Source organism: Pseudorca crassidens, chromosome 7, assembly GCF_039906515.1.
Source record: "Pseudorca crassidens isolate mPseCra1 chromosome 7, mPseCra1.hap1, whole genome shotgun sequence".
NCBI lineage: Eukaryota > Metazoa > Chordata > Mammalia > Artiodactyla > Delphinidae > Pseudorca > Pseudorca crassidens.
The window spans coordinates 113,550,138-113,565,379 of NC_090302.1; the positions used below are offsets into that span (position 1 = coordinate 113,550,138).

Genomic DNA, 15,242 nt, shown 5'->3' on the forward strand with positions numbered 1-15,242 from the left:
CCATTTCTTCCAGGTTGTCCATTTTATTGGCATAGAGTTGCTTGTAGTAATCTCTCATGATCTTTTGTATTTCTGTGGTGTCAGTTGTTACTTCTCCTTTTTCATTTCTAATTCTATTGATTTGAGTCTTCTCCCTTTTTTTCTTGATGAGTCTGGCTAATGGTTTATCAATTTTGTGTATCTTCTCAAAGAACCAGCTTTTAGTTTTATTGATCTTTGCTGTTGTTTCCTTCATTTCTTTTTCATTTATTTCTGCTCTGATCTTTATGCTTTCTTTCCTTCTGCTAACTTTGGGTTTTGTTTGTTCTTCTTTCTCTAGTTCCTTTAGGTGTAAGGTTATAGATTGAGATTTTTTTTGTTTCTTGAGGCAGGCTTGTATTGCTACAAACTTCCCTCTTAGAACTGCTTTTGCTGTATCCCATATGTTTTGGATTGTCGTGTTTTCATTGTCATTTGTCTCTAGGTATTTTTTGATTTCCTCTTTGATTTCTTCAGTGATCTCTTGGTTATTTAGTAACGTATTGTTTAGCCTCCATGTGTTTGTGTTTTTTACGTTTTTTTCCCTGTAATTGATTTCTAATCTCATAGCGTTGTGTTCAGAAAAGATACTTGATATGATTTCAGTTTTCTTAAATTTACTGAGGCTTGATTTGTGACCAAAGATGTGGTCTATCCTGGAGAATGTTCCATGTGCACTTGAGAAGAAAATGTAATCTGCTGTTTTTGGATGGAATGTCCTATAGGTATCAATAAAACCTATCTGGTCTATTGTGTCATTTAAAGCTGTGTTTCCTTATTAATTTTCTGTCTGGATGATCTGTCCATTGGTGTAAGTGAAGTGTTAAAGTCCCCCACTACTATTGTGTTACTGTTGAGTTCCTCTTTTATAGTTGTTAGCAGTTGCCTTATTTATTGAGGTGCTCCTGTGTTGGGTGTGTATATATTTCTAAGTGTTATATCTACTTGGATTGATCCCTTGATCACTATGTAGTGTCCTTCCTTGTCTCTTTTAACATTCTTTATTTTAAAGTCTGTTTTGTCTGATGTGAGAATCGCTACTCCAGCTTTCTTTTGATTTCCATTTGCATGGAATATCTTTTTCCATCCCCTCACTTTCAGTCTGTATGTGTCCCTAGGTCTGAAGTGGGTCTCTTGTTGATGGCATATAGATGGGTCTTATTTTTGTATCCATTCAGCGAGCCTTGTCTTTTGGTTGGAGTATTTAATCCATTTACGTTTAAGGTACTTATTGATATGTATGTTCCTATTACCATTTTCATAATTGTTATGTTTTGGTTTTTTTTTGCGGTACACGGGCCTCTCACTGTGTGGCCTCTCCCACAGCGGAGCACAGGCTCCGGACGCGCAGGCTCAGCGGCCATGGCTCACGGGCCCAGCCGCTCCGTGGCATGTGGGATCTTCCCCGGACCGGGGCACGAACCCGTGTCCCCTGCATTGGCAGGCGGACTCTTAACCAGTGCGCCACCAGGGAAGCCCATGGGTTTGTTTTTGTGGGTCCTTTTCTTCTCTTATGTTTCCCACTTAGAGAAATTCCTTTAGCATTTGTTGTAGGGCTGGTTTGGTGGTGCTGAATTCTCATAGCTTTTGCTTGTCTATAAAGCTTTTGATTTCTCCATCAAATCTGAATGAGATCTTTGCTGGATAGAGTAATCTTGGTTGTAGATTCTTCCCTTTCATCACTTTAAATATATCGTGCCACTCCCTTCTGGTTTGTAGAGTTTCTGCTGAGAAATCAGCTGTTAACCTTATGGAAGTTCCTTGTATGTTATTTGTCATTTTTCCCTTGTTGCTTTCAGTAATTTTTCTTTGTTTTTAATTTTTGTCAGTTTGATCACTGTGTGTCTCAGCGTGTTTCTCCTTGGGTTTATCCTACCTGGCATTCTCCGTTATTTCTGGACTTGGGTGGCTATTTCATTTCCTATGTTATGGTGTGAGTATGAAATAATTGCTGTGCTAACTTATTGCCTCTTCTGCAAGAGAATGTTGTAGCAACCACATTTGTCAGAAGTAGAAATATCTCATCTTCATAGTCAGAGCTAGTAATTTGTCCTCTTAGCCAAATCCTTGCAAACTTACCTGATGTGGAAAAGAGGGTGAGCTTAGCTTTGGTGGCCTCTGTATAGTGGCATGCGGAACAGTCTACTTTTGTTCTCTTGGGCCCAGGAAACAGAAACATTTCGTCCTTTGCTGATTTGCACAGTGGGGCAGTTTCTATCAGGGTGACTCATTATGAAACTGCCTGTGTATCCTTTTTAATCAGCTTTCCTTGGGTTGAGCCTGCTGCTGTCATCCTTGTGTTCAGCTGCAGGATCGCAGTTGCAAGCTTTAAGGGCCATCGCTCCCTCCTAGTTTATAGTTTAGTCTTTAGTAATCCATTCTGGCCGTCTGCATAGCACATGAAGGTGATTGTGAGAGGAAGGTAGCCATTAATTACAGTGAGGAGCTTATGCTTAGTGCAGATTAGCCTTATTTTAAGAATGTGATCTGTTATGCAGAGCTGCACGGGGCTTCTGAGTATTTGATGACAGCAGCCTGCGTGGTGACACCCTGGAGTCTTAGAGGTGGGTCAGTGCTCCACGTCTGTCCCCTCGGTGTGCCTGCAGAGGCCCTCACTGTGCTGCCTGTATATACACCTTGTATGGTTCCTTACACAAGGCGGAGCAGATGGCTGTGTCATCGTTCATGTTGTGGTTGGCACGTGGGACCCTGGAAGAGCACCTTGATCACTGGGAGATGTTTCCTTTTCTCCCAGTCACATAGGCACCGCTCAGGTTCGTGATTTAGAACGTCACACTTCTAACAGCTCAAGTTAGTATATGTCAGAGAACGCAAGCATGAGGTTTGTCATTATATTTCTTTCCCAAAATCTGCCCTTGGTGGGTTGAAACATAGCCCACAAGCATGTTTAAACGTGGTCTTGAGCACATCTTGTAGGATGGTTTTCTAAAGCGCAGTTCCCCAAGCAGGCTTCCTTTCCATCACTTGTTGCTCACTGTGCTGCCCATTGGGTGAGGTCGTGACCCCGTCATCTAAGCTGTCACAGCCTGGTGCCCAGTCTACACACTTCTTCGCATCAATTCAGGCGGCATGTTGGTGAATGTCTGCTCCTTGGTTAGGTCAGAGACTGTGTTTTGAATATGATGACTTCCTCTTTTATTGCATTTCACTCTTCATTGTGTATTTCATGTCTGTGTTTGTCCCATTCTTCGGACACAGGCCTATAAGCTTGCCCCAGGGTGGACACACTGCCCTCATCTTGGCTACCTCAGAATCTTCTCTCCTTAGTCTTGCCATCTAATCTCATCCATCTAAATAGACACATCCTGAGGTCACTTTGGAATCATGCTCTCTGAGCCAAGTCTCACTGGATATTAACAGAGTTCCAGAGGTCTCTGAAATATATGTTTGACATCAAAGGATTCAAGAACATCAAAGAGAATCAGGATTCCACTTATGCCGAGGAATCCTCTGATGATCTTCCTGACATCAGGCTGGCTTTCCCCAAGCAGCAGGAGCAGAGTGTCCTCAGTTGGTGGAGGAGGGGAAGGGGAGCACCTCTGGAAGCACTGTTAGGTGTTATGTTCCAGCAAGTGTACTTTACAGACTGTGTCCAGTGGTGGCTTGGCTTTGAGCAGGTGCTCTGCATTCTTATCATAAGACCTTTATTGCTGGGCAGCTGCACACGTGCACAGGAGCAATTCTGACTCCTCAGATGGCAGCTGGAGCCCGTCCTCTTCTGCCAGAGGCTGCCCTAGACCTCATACACCCACCAGTACACTTGCACGAGCAACCACATGCTTATAGTACAGTCCAGGAAAAGCTCCCGTAGAAGTCTTGGCTCTCTAAGCCATGTAAAACCAGTGTAAATTTTTTTAAATTTTAATGGTAGATCTGTCTTAGATAGTTCTAAAGCGCACACAAATGACAGATATTATGGCTATATTCCTGATAGATAATACTAGTTCCTAGTGCAGCACAACTTTGTATTTCCTCATGTTTTTTCACAAAGGGTTTTACGGTGGCGACATTAATTAAACTGTGGCAGTGAACCTGGCTTTTGAGGTGCAACAGGCAAGCAGCCCCCTTTCGTTTGGGAGAATTATTTCATTGTGTGCACTTTTGGAAAGACCGTTGAACAAGGTGCCCTGGCTTCTCCCAGCTGCGGCACAGGCCGGTGATCTAAGGTGGACCAGCTGGACCTTCTCCAGGGCGTGAAGTTTGAGCAGGTTGGAAGTTGGAGTTGATTTAATCAAGCGAGAGAACCTGGTGAAGGCAGGAGTGAGCTTCTGCTGCCAGATCCATGCAGCTACCCCGGCTCCTGTTCTCTTCTCGTGGAGGGCTTCCCTTTGCTTTGTGATCTGCCTACAGCTCTCTTCTCTCTTCTCCCCGCTCCCCTCCTCTCTTCCAACTCCATCTCCCGCATCTCCTTCCCCCAGAGTTAGTTTCTGTTGCTTTCAGCCAAAGAACCTTAACAGATTGATTGTGTATCGTGCTCTGCATGGGACCTGGCGAATAGCAGCAGCAGTGAGTTCACCAGGAATTCTGTGGCTCGTGCTGTGCAGAGCTGTGCTGGAGTGGTGAGGACAGCGGCAGGCTGGGAGTCAGGAGACCTGGGTTTAGTCTCAGCTCTGCCAGTTAGTTAGCCTGTTTGGGGGACTGCCTCAATGTTTGGGGGCCTTGATTGCCTCATCCATCTCTAATGTTGTTGTGTCTCAATGTTGCCTTGAAAAATAACCTTCACAGTGTAAGTACTTAGGTCCAGTTTAATCTACAAGAGTGGATAAAAGTTATTTTACCAAGTAATTGTTTGAACAGGAAGTCTAATTTAGCACAAGCTAGATGTATTATAGGTACTTATGTGTCCGTTCCTACTCTAACTCAGGAGTGGCTAACATGGTATTTCAGGTTGGGCTTAGCATTATTCCACTCCCGGAAATGTGCATTAAAGGTTTGATTGTATGTATGTTGATGCATTTTTACCCAGTAAGACCACCTATCTTTAATTGGATTCTTAAGAGTATCCTTGATCTAACAAACGGTAAAAATCACTGCCTTAATTATTCGGATTCTTTGGCATGTATACCCAATTTTATAAATTTTTCTTTTTGGCACACTTAATGGTAAAAATTGTAGTACTAAATAGGACTTTAGAATGGAGAATGATTTTCATGTGTGATGATAGAGGTTTTCCACCCAAATAACAATGTTGCTTTTCCCAGGCAGCGTATATGCTCATATTGTAAGTAAAACATACAAGGAAGATAGGTTCAGTTTTTTAAAACGGTAGCAGTGTATTTAGTAATCTAAAATTCAGTGAAAAATAGAATTAGGGAAATTCAGAGACTATATTTTGAGTACGAGTTTCTTTTGAATTGCGTTGAACCCTTTCTTGTGTATTTCATTTGTGTTCTGTCTTTGTCGTGTTCTCTAGAGCTGCCACATAGGCCTACAAAGCCTCCCTAGGGTGGACGCACTTACCCTTCTGGCTACCTGGGCATGTTCCTATTCTCAGACATGCTTACAAATGCATTATAGTAGTGCTAGTTCAGAAAAAAAATTCAGATACAAACACTTACATGTTTGGTACTTCAGAGACAAGGCTTTGAGAAGTTAAATACGAATTTGCTAACATTTGGCCAAGATGTATCTTTAGGCTACATAAAATTATGTGTGAACTTGCTCTGTACTCAAAATATTAAATCAGGGCATTTAATAAAATTGTTCTAATATACATTAAAATCTTACTAGTCATTCAGCATATAGAGATGAAATAGTATTTATATTTATACTTCAATAGTAGCTAAACTTATAATTCCATGTATTTATAGACCTGGCCTCAGTATTTGGTGAAATTTTTAGTTTTGTCATTAGGTGGCATTGCTGGTTAATTTTTCAGCAAATAGTAAAACTAACAGATAAAATAGAAGGAGTTTTACAGTGATAATTAAAAATCTTGTGGAAATATAAGCAGTATGAAAAAGTCTTGAATTTATTAACCTGGTGATAAAATAGCTAGGGGAAAAAAAATCTTCTAAAGCAATTTGTTTCTTAAACCTGACTTATGAAACTTTCAAGTCAGTGTTGACTTGTGCATTAGTGTCCTAATGCAATTTTGTGTTTTAAACTTTGAATTTTGAAGAACTGTTACAATAAAGTAGTATTCTAGACATAACCAGGTGATCAGTTTGTAACAAAATTGGGTTATTTGTTTTTTGTTTTATGGTTTTTTCTTCTATGAAACTTTGTTTTGTTTTCTTAATTAATTTTTGTGTTGTTTTACCATATTCAGTCATCTTTCTGAATTAAGGGCTCAATCTAATGTTTTCTCTTTTGACAAATTTAAAGATACATTATTATCTTCTATCTCAAGGTCTGGTTAATACTGAATAGCATTAACGTTTCTGGCTAAAAATAATATATCCATGATGTTTACACAGAAGGCCCAAGTTCTCCTGCGCTAGTAAGTTACTGATGTGTGTTACCTTGGCTTATAAAGGTGTTACCACGTCTCGGTAGTTACCCTGAATTACCCTTAATTTTTCAATAACTGAATTAGTTTTGTTATAAAGTATTTCTAAGAGTCAGTTGGGTGTTCTGTTTGTTTTTGTTCTTTGCTTTAGATTTCATATATCTTTCTTTGCTTGTTTGTTATCTCAGGTTCTTTTGCTATGTTTAGCTTAGCTGACCCGGGGAGAGACTAGTACATGTTTGATTATAGAACGTAAGCGTTTCCTGAAGGCTGCAGACGATCCTTCTTATAAAGGTGCCAATGACTTTCTTACACAGTGAATCAGATGTCTTAGAGACTCTGTCTGTACCAGTCGTTAGCCATATGTATGGCAGCAAGACAGATTTTAATATACTACAGAGTAGAATTTTAATAGTCATGTGTGAAACTTTTTCTTCATTAAATTGCCTTTTGTTGATTAAAAGGAAAGACTTCCTTTCAAAGATGAGTAGCGTGCAGAGAATTTAACAGAGATAGTCCTGCTGGACTGAATTTGATTGTCATTGGTCTCAGGCCCTGTTTAACTCATAGCACTTTATCAATAAGCAGATTTTTTTTCTGTTACTTGAGGTTTCTCTTAAGGTTGAGACTAATATAGGAATGACTCTAATATATTTTACAACTTAAGACTATAAGGTCAAAATAAAGGGTTTTCAATCCCTTTATATGTGACTTTTGCCATTAACTAAGGACAAATTTGCTAAGTATTCCATAGAGGTTTTTAAATTCTTCTTAGGTCACATATCTCCAGTTTCAGAGAGTTGTGCCAGTGTCTTGTTTAAATTGTATAAGAATTATGTGTGTGTGTGTGGATAAACATTAAAAAGAATTATAGATAAATGAAGTGCAATTAGCCAGAGCAGGGGTATATGGGTGAATTTTATTTTCTTTTATTAAGAGTTTCCTTAATGTTCTTATTCTAGGCAGCTGACCAGTGATTTTGGGAATGACTTTTGAGATAGTCTCTGTAAGCATCAATGAAAATTGTATCGGAGGCTGAGAAGGGAGGTTGGTGCTATTCTTGCTTCAGTGAAATTGGCTAAATTCATATTATCACTCTTGTTTATTCATACAATTAAATTACTCTTGATCACTTTTTTATCTTAGATTTTTAAAAATTTGTAATGTAAGGTATTTGTGTTTCAGGTTTCTGCTTCATACTGACTTCTATAAAACCTTTGCATACGGTGCTAACACTTTCATTTCTGATTCTGCACTGATAGGAGGGTTTTGTTCTGTGCTGTGCTCTAGAGATCAGAAACTTGCTTTGTGTAAACTTCTTCATCTCGTCAGGGACTGAAACCGGATTCTGAGTGTTTAAGGCAAATAACCCTATTTAATGGAAACTAAATAAGTGTTTGCTGAACTATAATAACTACTACTATTTATTAGGCACACAGCTGTGCACTTTACACATTTAATCCAGTGAGTACCGCATTCCCATCTTAGAGAGGTTTGGGGTCCAGAGAGGCTAAGAAACACTGAGGGCAGGTGGGCCAGAGCTGTGGGCCCCTCCTGCCTGTGTGCACTCGCGGGGCTGTGTGCGGGGCTGCCCGACCTCACACTCTTTCCCTGGGCTGGAGTTCCTTCTTCCCCAGAGCATTGAGCACACATCTGCCCACTTTATTTCACTGCAGCATGCTGATTGATTTATCTGTTCCCTGTTCTCTTCTAGTTTATAATCCTTTCAGAGAAAGCACTTTGTCATCATTTTGGTTTTTCCTCCTTTTTTGAAAATTGCTTACTGCAATTAGTTCTGGTCTATTATATACTGGGTTTTTTCCTAACTTGACTGAGCTGTAACCCTCAAATAATTCTCAGATTCTCCAATCAGTAATTACTGATTTAAATAAAATGGCAGATTAATTTGTTTCCTTCAAAGTAATCATCTAGGGAAGTAACATACTTTCTTAAAAGTGCTGCTATTTGATCAGAGCCAATTGACGTATGCTTATATTTCCTCAGAATCTATGGTAATAAGACAATCAAAGTTTTAACACGTTTCTATATAATTTTTCAGGTAGATAATACTCAGTTTTGTGAGCTCTAGATTTTTTTTAAGTTATTTATAATAACATTAAATATCAGTATACTTCAACAGTGCTGAACTGTGGGATTAAAGCAATGTTTCCATCTTCCTCTTCTTGTTTTAATAAGGACTTTATTTTCTTTGGAGCATTTTTAGGTTCACCACAGAACTGAAAGGACAGTGCAGAGATTTCCCATGTACCCCCTTGTCCCCCACATGCATACAGCCTCCCCCATTATCAACATCCCCCACTAGATGGTACATTTGTTACAGTGGATGGACCTGCATGGACACATCCTCACCGAAAGTTCATAGTTTACAGTATGGTTCATTGTTAGTGTTGTGCCTTCTGTGGTTTGGAGAAATGTATAATGACATGTATCCATCATTATAGCATCATATATGGTGTCTTCAGGCCCTGCAAGCCCTCTGTGCTCTGCCTGCTCATCCCTCCCACCCACCCCCACTCCCTCACCAGCCCCTGCGACCACTGATCTCTTTACTGTCTCTGTAGTTTTGCCTTTTTCAGAATGTCATATGGCTAGAAACTTAAAGGATGTAGCCTTTCAGACTGACTTCTCTCACTCAGGAACATGCATTTAGGGTTCCTCCTTGTGTTTGCATGGCTAGATACCTCATTTCTTTTTAGCACTGAATACTCTTCCATGTATGTACTGGTTTTTTAATCCATTCATCTTGGTTGCTTCCAAGTTTTGGCAATTACAAATAAAACTTCTGTAAACATCTGTGTGCAAGTTTCTGTGTAGACATAAGATTCCAACTCATCCTGAGTATATGCCAGGGAGCCCAATTGTGATTGTATGGAGTAAGAGTATACTTAGTTGTGTAAGAAACCACCAAACTGTCTTCCAAAGTGGCTGTGCCATTTTGCGTTCCCACCCATGTGGACTGAGATTTCCTGTTGCTCCACATCGTTCAGCAGCATTTGTTGTTGTCACTGCTGTGGGTTTTAGCCACCATAGTAGGTGTGCAGTGGTGTTACCTTGTTTTAGTTTGCAGTTCCCTAATGGCATATGATGTGGAGCATCTTTTCATAGGCTTCATTGCCTTCTGTATCTTCTTTGGTGAGGTGTCTGTTCAGATCTTTTGCCCCCCTTTTTTTTTTAATTTATTTAATTTATTTATGTTCGGCTGTGTTGGGTCTTCGTTGCTGCGCGGGGGCTTTCTCTAGTTGTGGCGAGCGGGGGCTACTCTTCGTTGTGGTGCTCAGGCTTCTCATTGCGGTGGCTTCTCTTGTTGTGGAGCATGGGCTCTAGGTGCTTGGGCTTCAGTAGTTGTGGCATGTGGGCTCAGTAGTTGTTTGCTCATTTTTTAATTGGGTTTTCATATTTTTGAGTTTTAAGAGTTTTTTGTGTATTTTGATTAACAGTCCTTTGTTTTTATTTCGTTTGTAAATATGTTCTCCCAGTCTGTGGCTTGTCTTCTCATTCTTTTGACAATGTCTTTCACAGAGCAGAAGTTTTTAATATTGATGAAACCAGCTTATTAATTCTCTTTCATGGTTGTGCCTTTGGTGTTATATCTAAAAAGTCATTGCCAAACCCAGGGTCACCTGGATTTTCTCCTATGTTATCTTTTAGGAGTTTTATAGTTTTGAGTTTTACATGTAGGTCTGTAATCAATTGTGAGTTAAGATCTGTGAAGGGTGTAAGGTTGTTTGTTTGCCTGTGGGGGTCCAGTTATTCCAGCACCACTTGTTGCTAAGAAGACTGTCGTTTCTCCACTGAATTGCCTTTGCTCCTTTGTTAAATGTTAGTTGACTCTATTTCTGGGCTCTGTTCTGTTCAGTTGATTTGTTTGCTCTACTTTCATTAGTATCACACTATCTTGATTAGTGTAGTTTCTAGTAAGTCTTGAAGTCAGGTAGTATCATTCCTCCAACTTAGTTCTTCTCCTTCAATACTGTGTTAGCTATTTCCATCTCCTTTTGAGCAAAACAGATATTGGTGTAAAATGAAAGTACAGGAAAGTAAATATTAGAATTGGATTACTGTCTTATGCTTAGAAGATGCTCAATAAATATTGTGTTTGAAATATTGGTATTTACTCAACAGAAATTCTTGTTTACTGGTTTGAAGAAGAGATAGAAGTTGGGAGTGACTTGCTGCCATGTTCCTGTGAGCATACTGCGAAATGCCATTTCCTTATATTTACTGAAAGTTCAGAACATCATTTCACATTGTTTACAGAGTCTAAATGTCAAGATAAAAGCAAAAACATATATGAATATAACAAATGGTATTTTTAGTGAAGTAAATCTTATTACCTGTAATTTTCAATTCTTCCTTTCTTATTTATGTTGACATTTTTATAATCAGGGCTCTCATGTTGGGTAATTGATATTCAGACTTTAAGACTGTGCCAAACTTGTAGAATTTGCAGAAGCATTTCTTTTTGAAGTATAAGATTAGTAAATAATCTCTTTTTTTCACCAAATTTTATAATGGATTAAAATTAGAGTAAGAGGACTAATGTTTAATCTTTTAGAAGGCTGTTTGTGAAACATTGTTAATGCAATGGAAAGGAGTTATTTAGTACCACATGGTGCATGATTAGGTTTACATGTGAGGCCAGAGATGTTTCTCTGTGTCCGCTGATCTTTCCCCAGCACCTAGTACATTGCCTTTTGCACAAAAAAACTTGAGGAATGAAGAAAACTCCTTGTGGTTAGAGTATGTAGACAGTGACCTTATATACACCATTTACCTCTTCATGCAAATATGAATTCCCCAATGTACTTACATTCTTTGTTACAGTTGGTGGCCAAAGGAATAAAGAACTCTGATGTGTCTCCACCTTCAGGACAGCAGGAAACAAGTGGCTCTCCATCAAAGCAACAGATGAGACCTGTTATTTCTGTGACTTCTGCTTTGAAAGAAGTGGGTATGGTAAGTTTCATAAAATCTAGAACTCCTCAAAGTCAAAAGATTATTAAAAGGATTAAATTTAATGAAATTACATTAATTCCTAATATCCCATTAAGTTTTTCTAGGGAAAAAATTACTTCTTAAGATTTTCATGTGTGGTTTACTCTGAATATTGGAGGCTCACTGGTCTTAGGTTTTATATCTAAGACCACCTGGTAGGTAAGAATATATTGAAATGATTCTCTTTTTTACTTTAAAAGACTGTTGGACAAAAAAACATATAGAAATGTATGAAAAACAATGCAGAAAATGTTTTTATACCCTAGCACTCACAATTAGCCAAGGTTCACTTTTTAAACAAATAATGTCTCTCTGGTACTTAATTAACTCTTGGAATAGTGTCCAGGACGTGTACATGTATTTAAAACTTTTTGGCATAGCAAATGTTAGAGGACTCAGCATAATTGCACTTAATTCATCAATTATTTCTTTAACCTTCTACTTTTGAATCTCTGTCATGTCATATGGATAGTAAAACAGAGAACTGTGGGCAAGTAACAAGTTTAAACTTGGAAGTATGTTTTGGGCATCTCTCTGAAATGTGAAAAACTCTGTTCTGAGGTTCAGGGAAAGGGGCTCATGGTGTGGAATTTCAGCCTAGAGCTCCGTAGGCAGAGGGAAGAGTCCGAGTCATATTACACATTACCCTGATTCTGTCCTTTCCTGGTCGTTGAAGTCTGCGCCTTTTATTTGTTGAATTTCGCGAAACTTTTGCAGACAGCACTGACGTTATTGGCACACCAGTCTTTTACAGCCTTTGTGTTTATCTTGAAAATAAGATTGAGTGGGAAATACCAGCCTTGGTCACCCTCAAGGACTTGATATAGGAAGCCACTGTTGCTCAAGCAGGTGTAGTCTCTCTTCTCTCTGGTAACGAGCGTGTGCTGCGTTGTTCACTCCAACTTCAGATGCCCCTGTGCGGGCCCTTCCTGGTCCTCAATCTCACATCCCACGTAGCTGCTCACCTCTCTGGTCGTAGCGACTGCTAATGCCTGCCACTTTACTGGGTAAAATGCTCTTTGTCTGTTTTACATGTATTACTTTAAAACTGACCACTATTTAATAATATTTGAGGTAATCCATGTAACTAAATGGTTTTTCTTTATGTGTCTTCTTGCTAAATATCGCTTCCTTAAAACTATGAGAACCGCTTTTCCTTGCCCTGAGTCTTCCAGATACCTTTGCTTTCGCAGTTTTCATAACTACTAATTTCTTCTTTTCATATATTTACAAATTCTAGATCGTCTAGATTACTCTGATTATACTAATCATAAAACAAAATTTATTTTATCCTTATTACCAAGGACTCAGAACTCTTTATTTTTACTCTTTGCTTTGGGAGAAAAACCAGTTCTCAATTATGTTTAGTAAGTAGTATGGCTTAATAAGAATGTATGTACCTGAAACATAAAGACAGCTTCAAAATAACACAGCCTGTCTTGAATTATTCATCCATCAAAACTTCCCTAGCTCTGAGTATGTGAATTAATTTTTAAAATTTCTACAGTAAATGTAAAATTACCAAGAATCAGGTGCCAAAGAGGAAGAGAATATAGTTAAATATGTGATCAAGCAATCCAAAAATATGACAAATAATTGAGAATTGGCTCTTCTAGTATATATTACATCTATTAAATGATAATATGTAACTATTTCTCATTGCTGATAATGAAGAAAGCTGTGTTAACATTTTACAGGAATAAAAAGATTGACAAGGAGCATGAAATGTTAATGAAAACAAAAAGTAAAAATATCAAAAATTTTAAGGTGGACTTTTAAAATAACATTATTTCTTACTCTGTCACTGTCTGTTTAAAGGACAGAAGTTTGACTGATGCCCAAGAAACCTCAGAAGAAATGCAAAAGACTAACAGTGCTATTTCGGTAGGTACAATTTTCAAATTTTCTCTCTCAATCATTTTACTTAATCGTATACCTATTAAAATACAACATTTTAACTGTTTCAGAGTAAGCGCGAAATACTACGTAGATTAAATCAAAATCTTAAAGCTCAAGAAGATGAAAACGGAAAGCAGAGTCACTCTGAAATCGGTGCAATAATTGTTCACGAAGACGCCAAAGAGCAGGAAAAAGAAAAATCGGTTTCATCGGATCGCAAGAAATGGGAGGCTGGAGGCCACCTGGTGATTCCTGTGGATGAATTGGCACTGGACACGTCCTTCTCTGTGACTGAAAGTGCGTATGAGTGTGCTCGTGTCCTGCCTGGTGCGGCCCGGCATGCTTAGAGGGGCTGAGAGAGGCTGGGAGGGTTTCTGTAATAGGTGAAACGTGGAGAAGACGATTCAGCTTTCACATGGCAAGGGTTTTCCACAACAGTCTGTAGTGTGAGAGCGGGAACTAGCGGCGCACGTTTAAATTGTGTTACTGTACTTTAGGCCTTTCTCCCACGTTAGAGTCACCTGTTAGCAGGGGTAGTTCTTGGTGAGAATCAGAGTAGTGAACTTCAGCAAAGACCCAGAAGGTCCTGTCGGCATTGAGCAGGGGTGTCGAGAGGGTCTCACGCAGTGATCCCTTTGCGCAGTGATGATTCCTGAGCCGCTGCCCTTTTCTCGCGTTGTTCCTGGCGCTGGAGGTGCAGCAGGGAACCAACAGACACACGTGCTCGCAGGGGGTTCACTTTCTAAAGGGCCGGTCTGTCCAAGCTAAGTAAGTACAGTTCTACGTGAGTTTTCTGATGGACCACTTCGGTAGAATTCTTTCTTGTGTTGGAGAACAGTCCACAGGCTCCACAGCAAGCAGTTCTGTGTTGAGTCCCACTACCCGCCACACACACTCCTGAGCAGTGAGGACACCACAGTGGGTGAGACGGAGCTCCTCCCTGAGAGCAGAGCGCGTGTCAGGGCATTGGTCAGTCGCCAGGAGGTGGTTTCTGGATGGCGTGGCGTGCTGAGGGCTGAGACGCACGAGCTGCCCTGAGCCCAGGACACTGGGGAGAGCCTGGGACCCTGGGGAGCCGATGCAGCTAGCGCGGATGTGAAGGTGAGAATCCCCGAAGCCTCCGGTGAGCGGGCCCAGAGCACGGAGAAGCCGCAGCTGGAGCGGACCGTGCCTGCAGAGGGCTGTGTCCACGGCCAGGTAGGAAATAGCTTAGGTTTCGCAGGCCGCGGAGACTGTGCTGCCGCTTCTCCACTCCGACAGCGCTGCGCAGGAGCAGCAGCAGGCACTGTGCAGAGGCACTCGTCGGGCTGTGTTTCCAGGATGGTTTTTTTTTTAGGGACACTGTGATTTCATAAAATTGTCTTTATATCTTCTTTCTTCTCTCCAACTTCCTCTTCTCCTTTGCTGTCTAGAGTGTTCATGATTGCTTCCTGGGGCGTTTTTATAACAACTATCGTAGAATCCTTGTCAGATCACTCTCGCATCTGTGTTACATTGCTGTCGGCTGCTAGCAGCCACCTCCCAAGAGAGTTAGGATTTTCCTGGTTCTTCTTACGCTGAGTAATTTTGACTTATACCCTAGACACTCTGAATATTCTCTCACAAGGCTCTGGGTCTTGTTTACATCTGATGGAGAACATTGAGAGTTTTGCAGTCGGCCCAGTTAGAGTCAGGTCCTGAGTTCCCATCTGCCTTCTGTGGCCTGTGCTTTCAGTATCGGCTCCTTTTTCAGAGTCTGGCAGTGCTGCTTTGACTTGTCCGGCTGTGTACCACGTGGTGACTGGTCTGGGACCTGGGTGTTCCTCGGTCTGCTGGCTCAGTTTTCAGTCTTTGATAC

At 40.3% G+C, this 15,242-nt stretch overlaps 1 protein-coding gene across 7 annotated transcripts in view; it reads left to right on the plus strand.

The window, feature by feature from the left end:
* Nucleotides 1-15,242, plus strand: part of NEK1 (NIMA related kinase 1) — a 231,468-nt gene that overhangs the window by 154,012 nt on the left and 62,214 nt on the right. For all 7 annotated transcript variants that reach the window (XM_067745387.1, XM_067745386.1, XM_067745396.1 and 4 more), the window contains 3 exons: nt 11,336-11,467; nt 13,325-13,390; nt 13,474-13,702. In XM_067745387.1, coding sequence (XP_067601488.1) covers nt 11,336-11,467; nt 13,325-13,390; nt 13,474-13,702 — 427 coding nt within the window. The remainder of the gene's footprint in view (nt 1-11,335; nt 11,468-13,324; nt 13,391-13,473; nt 13,703-15,242) is intronic.